Source organism: Vigna umbellata, chromosome 4 (genome assembly GCF_029865625.1).
Source record: "Vigna umbellata cultivar VRB3 chromosome 4, Vumbellata_1.0, whole genome shotgun sequence".
NCBI lineage: Eukaryota > Viridiplantae > Streptophyta > Magnoliopsida > Fabales > Fabaceae > Vigna > Vigna umbellata.
Genome location: NC_142168.1, coordinates 69,979,832 through 69,990,259, shown reverse-complemented (window position 1 = coordinate 69,990,259; position 10,428 = coordinate 69,979,832). Strand labels below are relative to the sequence as shown.

Genomic DNA, 10,428 nt, shown 5'->3' with positions numbered 1-10,428 from the left:
TATTACGTTAAAGGGCATGAATTGATTACCACCATCAACATGAGTTTAGAAAATGGTAACTACAGAAGAATAAGAAGAGGATGTTACGAAAATCAAGAGAACATGATGCGTGAATTTCAGGATTATGTGCACCATAGTCACACTGAAACCAACTTAATTTCACAATACAATATAGCCTCTTACTCATTCAAACTTGAGTGGCTAAAAAATTCTGAACTGTAACCAAATGCCATTCTACGTAATAATCTTATTTCTGCGGATTGCTGCGAAGAATCCCCAACTCTCATTCCATTTGAAAGATCACACATAGCTAAACCATCAAAAGCTCTAACAACCTGACAAATGTGATGATGATTCAAGGAACAAAATGTTTAGAAATTGGTGTATATATGTTGCTCAACCAATAACACAACACAAAACTTTCTGCTTCACTTTCTTTATAATTACCTGTCCCATCCGAGGTCTTCTGGCAGATGAATGTCTGACGCAAGCAGCAGCAACTTCAATCATGCAAACCATTTCACTTTCAACGTACTTTTTTCCTAGCTTTGGATCTGTCAAAATCTCAAATTCCTCACTCTCAAGTGCATCATTTAGCAAGGGTCGAGCCTGAAAAATTAAGGTATAACATCTTTAGTCAGAAAGGCTTGCCTTCATGAACATCTTCAACTTTGGTTTGGGAGAAAAGGCTGACTTTTCCAATCTTATATACTATAATGGTTGAGTCCACAAAGTATGAAATTCTAGTGCTTTCTACTTTTCAAAATCTTTAGATATTTACCTACTTGTATACCTACCATAATCCATTCAACTATGCTTACCCATTCAACTAGACTCTCTTCACCTACTGGTTGAGATACATCCACTGGCTTCCTTCCAGTAATGAGCTCCAAAAGCATGACTCCGAAGGAGTATACATCTGACTTCTCCGTCAATTTACCACTTGATACATATTCAGGTGCAACATATCTTTAAGAGGGGAAAGCAAAAGAGGAATCATTGTTAGTATCTTTAGTTTCATGTTAAAATCAATGTTATTGTTTGAGCATTATTATGAAATGAATCATGAATTCGTTATCTGTACCCAGAGAAAATAGTAGACATGTTACTAACCCAAAAGTTCCCACCACGTGTGTGGTTACATGTGAATTTGCATCAACTGCTAATCTGGCCAGCCCAAAATCTGAGACCTATGAAATGAAAAAACATGAGCAACTAGCTTAGAATATCAATGTAGCAGATAATATCCAACTTAGAATGAGAAGTGTAATAGCACAGACTCGAGCTTCAAAGTTGTAGTCTAAAAGAATGTTTGCTGACTTGATATCCCTGTGAATAATCCGAGGATTGCCTGTGCGAAATGTAACATTCCTTAGCAGAAATAACTATGTTTAATAAAGTAGGTCACCAGTTACCAAATCATAGAATCTAGCTACACTAAAATAAAAGAATGATTTTCCCATTTTTTAAGTCCCTAACTTCAGTAACTGTTTCGAATAAACTAATTAAGAACAAAGAAGAATAACTATATTTCTCCAGTACCCGTCTCTCACACACCATGTACGAAAATTTACAGTCACATTTTTAAGACAACTTCATACATAACTTCAACAACAACACAAAAACAAAAGATATTAAGGATTGATAATTACAGTCTTCATGGAGATAAGCTATTCCTTTGGCTGCTCCAGCCGCAATTTTAACACGGTTTGTCCACTCCAGCACTGGCATACCTTCCCCTTAATTCAATCAAATTCACTTTCAGTAAGCACAGATTAAATTTAGTCAAAATATCATGAAAAAAGAGTCACCGATCACTCTGAAGTGGCTGTACCATGAAGATGAAAATAAAGGGTACTGTTGGGGACATAGTCATAGACAAGCAGTCTTTTGTTCTCTGAAATGCAGTATCCTACCAAGGAAACTAAATGACGATGATGTATGCGGCTAATAATTTCCACTTCAGCTTTGAATTCTCTCTTTCCTTGACTTCCTGCAATCTGTAGTTGCTTAACTGCTACCTCTCTCCCATCTGGAAGTGACCCTTTATACACAAAACCAAACCCTCCCTCACCCAAAAGATTTTGAGTTGAAAAATTGTTTGTGGCCTTCATTAGTTCTTCATATGCAAAGAATGATCTTGAGTTTCCCAGTCCTGATGCTGTATTACCGCCAGAAGCTCTTTGCAAACGATGAGCTGAAGAACGGGTCTTAAGAAAGGACAAATCTGAACAATGTACAAAATTTAATTACTTTTATTGCCTTTAAGTTTGCAATATTCGTAAGCAGTAAAAGAAGAATCCTAGTATATTTCGAAGGCAACAGATAATAATGAAAACAAGGATAAATGTACTAAAGAAACAAGAGTTTGTTTGTTACACCCCAATTGGTTCTTTATGGGACAACTTTAAGCCTTCAATAATGCACAGATCTCTCATTGATCCCTAACAACTATACATGTGGGTTATATTAACACTTAAACAATGTATTGATAAATTCAAGGGTTTATGTATTGCTGTATTTTTATCAATTGTTAAAAGAATTTCCATTTAATGAGTCTCTCGCTTTCTTGATGCATCCAAACTCAGTATGATCCACAAAATAATTGTAACAAAAGTTTTAAATTCCTGTTGCTACAATGGCAGGTTTCATTACATTGCTGCTTGCTTGACATTTGTGGTTCTTATCAGAAACTATAGGGTGGATTTTTTGCATTGTTAACTAACAGTTGGGATCATGAGAAATTCCTAATGGAAAAATTTGAGGATTTTCATTCACTGAAAAACAATAAAGCCAGTATTTACAGTTTTACCTGACTCAGATGTTGAGCCAAGAGGGGATGGGAAGTCATAACCACCAGTCTTAGAAATCCTTTTCTTTTGCCTCCTGAGGCACCAGATAGCAATGCCAATGAACACAAACAATACAATTGCTGTCACAACACCAACAAAAGCCACTGAACTAGGGCCACCACTGCTTCGTTGGCCAGAATCTTTTGCTGATGGAGGTGGTGGAGCCAATGCAAAAGTGTGTGATGGAGTAGAGTGAGAATCTAAAGGACTTGTCCTAGAAGGTGGAGGAGGTGCACTACTACTTACAGGTGTAGCAGATGCTGCTGGAGAAGGAGAAGAACTCTGAGGAGGTGGCGGAGGGGAAGAAATTGATGCCGGTGGCAAACTCAACGATTGTGGTGATAGTGATGGTGACAGTGGTGGTGGTGCCGGTGGAGAGGAAGCCGGAGGCAAGGACTGAGATGGTAATGGTGGGAGTGATGGTGACCATAATGGTGATAGTGAAGTTGAATTAGGTAGTGTCGGAGAAGATAACTGTGGTGGCGGTGCGGCGGTGAATGACGCCGGTGACGGTGATAATGGTAATGGGGTTGACATTGTAGGAAACTAAATAGAATTGGGGTGTTTGTTTGAGGTGTGGTGTGTCATGTAACATTTGCATAATGAGAAACTAAGGTTGGGGTTGGGAAGTTTAGACAGGATGTTCATGTTGGGGTCAGATGATGAAGTTTAGACCTTAAGCGATGCCAAAGGAGGAAACTTAAGATGAAGAAAGTGGTAACTGTCAGTGTCACCAACCGAAACCAATGTTCCAAGACTCCCACTCAACTGCCATGCCAAACTATGATGTTCCACACTGATCTTGTAAAACCTCTTCGATAAACTAGGTTTACGCATTGCACCTTTGTGCATAAAACTGTTACATAAAAATGCAGATACAAGCAAAACATTTGAAGCTGATATAGAGTTCTAACCTTCAGGGAACGTATAAGTACGTGACAGTGCCACTGACAGAACCTATAAATCATCGCAAAAAGTCACCTTGCAACGGAAAGTGCTCAAGCTAAACATCTTTGTTTCTTGGTTTAGATCAACCATGTTTTGGTTTCGAGTATGAAAACAAATTCTTTAAGGTTTTAGTATTATCTTAATATAGGTTCTACGTTTGTTGGTTAAATTGAAACAGATATAATGTAATCAATTTAAAATGATGAAGAAAAAAAAAAGAATTAAGTTTCTTCTTTATATAATAGAATAATAATTATATATGAACAAATTATTATTATTGTTATTATTATTATGATAAAAATAATTTCAAAACAATAAATAATATAAAACTATTTTAAAAATATTTAAGTTAATATATAAAAAGAGACAAAATGCAAGTATTTTGTTAAATTTAATTAAAAAATTTGTTATTCATTATTCCATTTAAAGAAAAAAAATATTAAGTATTCAAAATAAAAAAAAATTGTATTGAAACCTATTTGAATATTTGTCCAACTGGTCTGCAAATTCCGGGAAACTATGGCATTGATAAATCACATGGATGAAGTTTCCTCTTTTGTCATTTGTTGAAGAATTATTTTCTGGGCAATATTTTCTTTCATAATTAATTCAAACTGATGTCTCAATTACAATTTTCCATATCCTCTATTTTTCTTATTTCTTGAAATTTGTGACCCTCAATTATGATCTTCATCGGGTGTTATGTAACTCTCACGAAAGATAAGTTCCCTCGTACATGCCACTGAGGTGAATAACACTCCTCAAAACTCAAAAGTGAGCTTGAAGCAATTAATATACTATGTAATTTAAATTGTATCATCATTTTAACTCACTGGATTTAAGCAGACACCCCTTAGTTTACAAAAATTCAATTTTAAAAAAATAATTTAAAACACTTTTATAAATAAATAAGTTTCAAATTCTTTTTACCGCAAATTTAGCAATATATATATCAGTTTTTGAGTTATCCACGATAACATGCCAATATTAATTTGTATTTTTTTTTACAAATCCATGAGTTAAATTGAATTTACTTTGTACAATTCCCAAGCATAAAACTATAATCAATAATATTAACTTTATATATTTCCATAACGATTTTATTCATTGTTGTTTTCTTTATAGACAATTGATATTTTTTTTTTCCTGAAATAATCTTTTCCAGATGGTGTGGGACCGGTATAATAGGAAACCTCTTAAATTCTTACAGTTTGTAAATGTTTATAGACATTTATAGGGTATCACAAGATCACTGGATGAGATTAATTAGAACTGTAAATGTACTAAGTAAAAAGAAAATGAACTCCAAATGCAATAGGTAAAAAAAAAAAAAAGCATTCATGGCATTTTTTACTTCTTTCACTTTTTTGTCTTCATGTTTTAGTTAGAATGGTTCAAATTTGTGTCAGAATTTCTCAATCTTACATATTCTCTCGTGTGCATCTAGAAAAATAGCAAAACTTTCTTAATCAACTTGTTAACTCTTCATAAAAAGAAATATCATATTAAACGTAATGCTAGGAGTTTTCACTTGTATTAAAAAACAAACTAAAGAAAAAAGTGCCTTAAATATTAAGAATTACATTTGACACTTGTCAAGAAGAACTGAATATGCATTAGTTAGGCTCTGATGTAATTGTTTTAGTTGTCATATGTTTTTCATTAAGAAGTGGATCAGTGATAGGAAAATTCCCTCTTGGAGTAGCCATGATAGGCTATTTTGATACTAATTTTACGACGGAAAAATAACTCTTACACGATCAATAATGTAAGTGTAATTTTGACAAAAGGCTATGATGTCATGCTAGATTTCAGTTTAAAATAAATTTACGCATTTAAGGAAAAAATGCTATAGATGGTTTCAAGGATTAAATTGCTAAACTTAATTAATGCTGAGATCTACTTAAAATTCAAGTTGTTTATTCTTGATTCAGAACCCTTCACTGTCCACGTTTACCTTTTCTACTTCCGCATTAACTTTCCTTTCTTTAGTTTTATTACCTTTTCTTATTTTTTATTTAAATCTCAGTTCGGGCCATTAGTATAATAAAAAATCAACTTGATATGAAACAAGAACTGGAGTTGGAGATTCAGCGATTAAAGGGCTCATTATTAAATGTGTTGATGTACATGGAAAATGATGATGATGGTGCAGAGGTTCTGAAGAAGGTAGATTCTTTACAAAAGGATTTAAGAGACAAGGAACATAAACTTTAAGATTTAGGTGCGTTGAAGATTTATTTCATCAAATAGACTCATAATACTTGAATGTTTTTCCCATTCATTACTTCATCTCACCATGAAGACGAAATATTGAAAGTCTCATGTCAATTTATAATATATAAATAACGTGCAAACCTCACCTTATAAGTCCGGTTTTGTGAGGTTGAGTTAGACTTAAAATCACTTTCTAATACAAAACCTAACTTCCATTTATCTGTTTATATGTTTCATTGCTTCCATTTATCTACTTATATGTTTCATTACTTTTATGGTGGGTGATTTTAGTGAAAATATTTTTCAATTCTTGAACTTTCCTGGTATTGTTTCTCAAGATTTATCTTCTTATATATGGATTTTGTTACTACGTCCATGTCTAATATGTTTTTAGAAGGTTTTATTATTACGTTTATGTCGTGTGTAACATATATGATAAAAAGTTGAAGCTATTATTTGTCAAAGTGAGAAATGGTTGCTAAATTGTTATGGAGCATTCATTATTTGAAGTTGTAATCCATGTAGTTATTTTTGCAGCTTGTGTAGTGAAATTGAAAATTCATATTGATTTTATCGATGAATGTAGGTTGGATGTCAAAACTAGAGGTGTCAATTTAACCCATGGCTCTAGGGCCAGTCCCAACCCATTATTGAAAAAGTCCTATTTTAAGAAGCCCATCAAGTAGGGGGCCAGAAAAAAACCCCAACCCCCAACCCCTAAAAACCCCTCTCAAGTGGGTTAGGATTAGGGTTAAAGTGGGTTTAGCCCCACTGCAAAACTTTAATTAAATTTTAGAAACAATATAATTTATATATACATAATTTATTGTAATTTTGCGCTCTCTCTCTTTCTCTCTCTTCTCTCTCATATATATTATATTATATATATTAAATATTTATGAATCAAATTGGTCAAATAATCACATTAAAAAGATAAAAGATAAGCTGATATAAAAAATTAATATTGGAAATTTACATTTTAATCTTATAAACGACTAGTCAAGTACATAAATATGTTAATTAATTATAAACAATTCATTTAATATCCATAAGTTTTTCATTAATAATTTTCAATTTATTCTTTCATTTTTACTTATTTTTAAACTATTCATACAACTTGTTCTATTGGTAGTCTTTTCTTTGACTAATGTGATACTTATATATATATATATATATATATATATATATATATATATATATATATATATATATAATAGAGAAGTAAAAATAATTGTTTTCTATAAATTAAAATTGGCTTACGTTATTATTTTATTAAATATGTCGCGAAGACGTCACCGCCGTGGTACCCACCGCGCGACGTTGAGGTTGGAGGTCGCGCCTGGCTGTCGAAACTTGCGTTTCCTCTCTACCAAAACTGAACCCAAACCTCCTCCTTTGCCATGCTCCTTGCGCGAGAACTCCACACCTTGTTTGAAATCCAGAAAACGTGAAGAACAACGTTCGAGACGCGAAAGCTTTAAGACGCAAAGATAAGCCTTTGAGACGCGAACTGAAATCCCAGAGACGTAGATAAACGACACGGGAAAGAAGTAGAATTGGGAAAAATGAATTCAGAAAATGAGAGACGTAAAGGAAGGCTCAAGAAAAGGCACAAAAAGGACTGAGAAAATATTCATAAAAAAAATAAATTAAATATTATGGACTCTGTATAACCTCGAAAAGACAGCCTGAAAATAACCTCCCCTAAAATATGCTATTTTTCTTTTCTAGTGACGGTTGTTGATTAACTTGAGACGTGGCCCAACAATTAGTTGTTTGTGATGCTTTTTCGAAGGTTTACATTTGATGACCAGTGACTCATATCTTATCCTTTCCATTTTATTCGCTTAATTTCAATTAATTATTACAAACACTTTTCATCACACAAAAAACATTCCATCGTGTTGCACATTCACCTCTTTTAAATACAGTTATATATTTTAGAAGAAAATATAGGTCCAATATCTTAGATGTGGATATTGTTCTATAATTCGAAATTCAATTTTTTTTTTAATATTAGTTTAAGCTTTTATAACGGGAATCACTCAAGTAAATTTTCTATTTAAGAAAAATAGCAAAACGTGAATCTTTTGTTTGGCGTTGAAAATGTAGTTCATGCAAAACCGTTAGATTCAAACACTAGTTAAGAACTGCAAATTAAAAAATAGACTAATTTCTTTGTTGGGAGGAGAGATCCAACAATTTTTAAAAAGTTCAAATGCATTATATTCGAATTATTTTTAATTATATTTTCTTTATTTTTTAGATATTTTATTTGGATAGAGTAATTAAAGTATTTTATATTTTAATTTTCTAGTTTTAGAGATAAAGTAATTAAATTTCTCTCTCAAGAAAAAATTTCATTTCAAAAATATGTATTTTAAAATTAAAATTTAATAAAGTTATTAGTCAAATTTGAATATTTAAATAATATTTATAATTTAATTTTTTTGTTCAATATGCATGTGTTTATAACGTGTATAAAGAGAAAGTGATTAGTTATGAAATTTTAATTTTTTTTAATGAATTTTAAATTCGGGTGTTTTATTTCCTTTTTAAAATTTCTTAATTTCAGATTTTTTTTTAATGTTTCTCATACAAACAATTTATTTTGCTTCAAAGAATTTTAAATTTATGAGATAAATAAATTATTCTCTTAAATTATCTTATCCAAACACATAAAAAATATGGTAGGTATATTATACAGGAGGAAGCACACAGGAACTTTATGAATATTATATTTATGAAACTTTAAATAGAAGAGAAAAAGAGAAGAGAAGAGTAAAAGAGAAAAGAAATACTGTATTGTAGTCATATTTTATTTGAAAGATATAATTTGAACTACTTGTAAGCAATAGTTGATTGCAATTTTGAAGAGAATTAAAATATTTACTATTGAATTTAGTTTGAGTTGAGGAATCTTAGCAAGGTTCCAACGTATTAGGAGTGGAGCAAATACTCAAAAGAAATATCGATTAGGATTGTTGAGTACCAGAAATAATGTGAATACAAGGAACTTTTAACTAAGGTTATTGAGTATTAGAGTGGTGCGAATACTCAAACTAAGAGTTGTGTGAATACTTAAAAACTAGGAGTAGTGTGAATACTAGAGATTGGCTAATACTCATTTGTAATTGTGTGAAGAAGACATGATGTAGTTTAGTTGGAGAGAACAAGTATAAAAATACTTGTGCAATTATCTCTTATCTAAACGATTCTCTTACAAAAACTTGAAGTTGTGCTTTACGTCTAAACACAAGAATCTTCTAAGTTAAACATTTATTTTTCACAAGAGAAGTTCTTACAAAACACTACAGGATGTATTATGAATAACACATTAAACACTGTTATCGTTTATTCATATTTATCAAGTCGAGCGTTTAAGCTTTTAAAAGAAAATTTCAGAGTTCGATAAGGTGCTAAATCGAAAAGGTTGCAAAAAGTTTTTCATTAGCACTATTCAACCCCCTTTCTAGTATTTTTCAAGTACTTCAGAGTCCACTTTGGGAGATGAATGAGTTTGTCATCATTTGATAGATGTATCTTGAAAAAAGGAGATGTGGTTAGTGCATAGTTGACTTATCATGTGTTTTAGTTGACTTTGTATTTTTGTCATATATGTGGTTTTTAATATCTTGATAATGTTATTATGCGGGAGTGCTTTGTATGTAGCTACAAAATGTGTGGCAATTGTTTTCGTGATTGTGGTTTAGCTTAACGCGAGTGTCACGGTACTTAACCGACCATGAGATAGAATGGTGTTTATGTGTTTGGGTATGACTTCTTTTTATGCTTCCTTAATATGCGTTGATAACTTTCCTCTTGTGAGTGGGTAGAAAGGTGAATCTCTTCATCTTTAAGAGGCGGTGAAAGAGAAGAATCTCTTTGTCTTTAAGAGGCTGTAGAAGAGATGAGTTTTTTCATCCATGATGGGGCGGTAGAAGAGATTGAGATTCAAGTGCTACCCTTTTTTCTTTTGAGGGGGTAGAAAGGGATGGATGTTTCACCCGTAGGTTTCCAAGTCATATTGAGTTTAGTGCTGATGGGAGCATATTGAAGTTTTACTCATAAGCCTTAGGAGCATAGGAGATAGGTCTGAAGTTGTGGTGGAAGACCACTCGAATCAATCTGTTTTGATAAACATGAATTGTACGATGAAGTATTGAAGTTGACATATGTTTATAGAGATTGTTAGTAATGACACTGGTTGTCTTTAAATGATAGGTGGTGTAAATCTAATGGGTTGATCATGATTTGCTTTTAAGGGAGAATATGATTTGATATTGTATTGCAAGTTATAGTCTTAGTATGTATTGATATTGTTTGTTGTGATGAGATTGCACTAAGGACTTAATAACTGAGATATGAATGTTGTATTGATATTTTAATGTTCATTCTATTAGTTCACTCT

At 32.2% G+C, this 10,428-nt stretch overlaps 1 protein-coding gene across 1 annotated transcript; it reads right to left on the bottom strand.

The window, feature by feature from the left end:
• On the bottom strand, nt 1-3,693 carry LOC124827956 (proline-rich receptor-like protein kinase PERK9). Its single transcript, XM_088113763.1, has 8 exons — nt 2,813-3,693; nt 1,835-2,227; nt 1,653-1,739; nt 1,281-1,351; nt 1,114-1,190; nt 822-969; nt 448-609; nt 1-335 (listed from the first exon to the last, which is right to left on the bottom strand). The coding sequence occupies exons 1-8, from the start codon at nt 3,387-3,389 to the stop codon at nt 180-182; spliced, it is 1,671 nt and encodes a 556-aa protein (XP_087969889.1). The 5' UTR covers nt 3,390-3,693; the 3' UTR covers nt 1-179.
• Between the last annotated feature and the right edge of the window lie 6,735 nt (nt 3,694-10,428).

Bases quoted from the DNA above. Each gene is read 5' to 3' on its own strand.
- LOC124827956 (XM_088113763.1), bottom strand. From the start codon at position 3,389: ATGTCAACCCCATTACCATTATCACCGTCACCGGCGTCATTCACCGCC. The intron at 1,191-1,280 runs GTCTGTGCTATT...TTCATTTCATAG, and splicing joins ACTACAACTTTGAAGCTCGA to GTCTCAGATTTTGGGCTGGC. The intron at 970-1,113 runs GTTAGTAACATG...CCCCTCTTAAAG, and splicing joins CACGTGGTGGGAACTTTTGG to ATATGTTGCACCTGAATATG.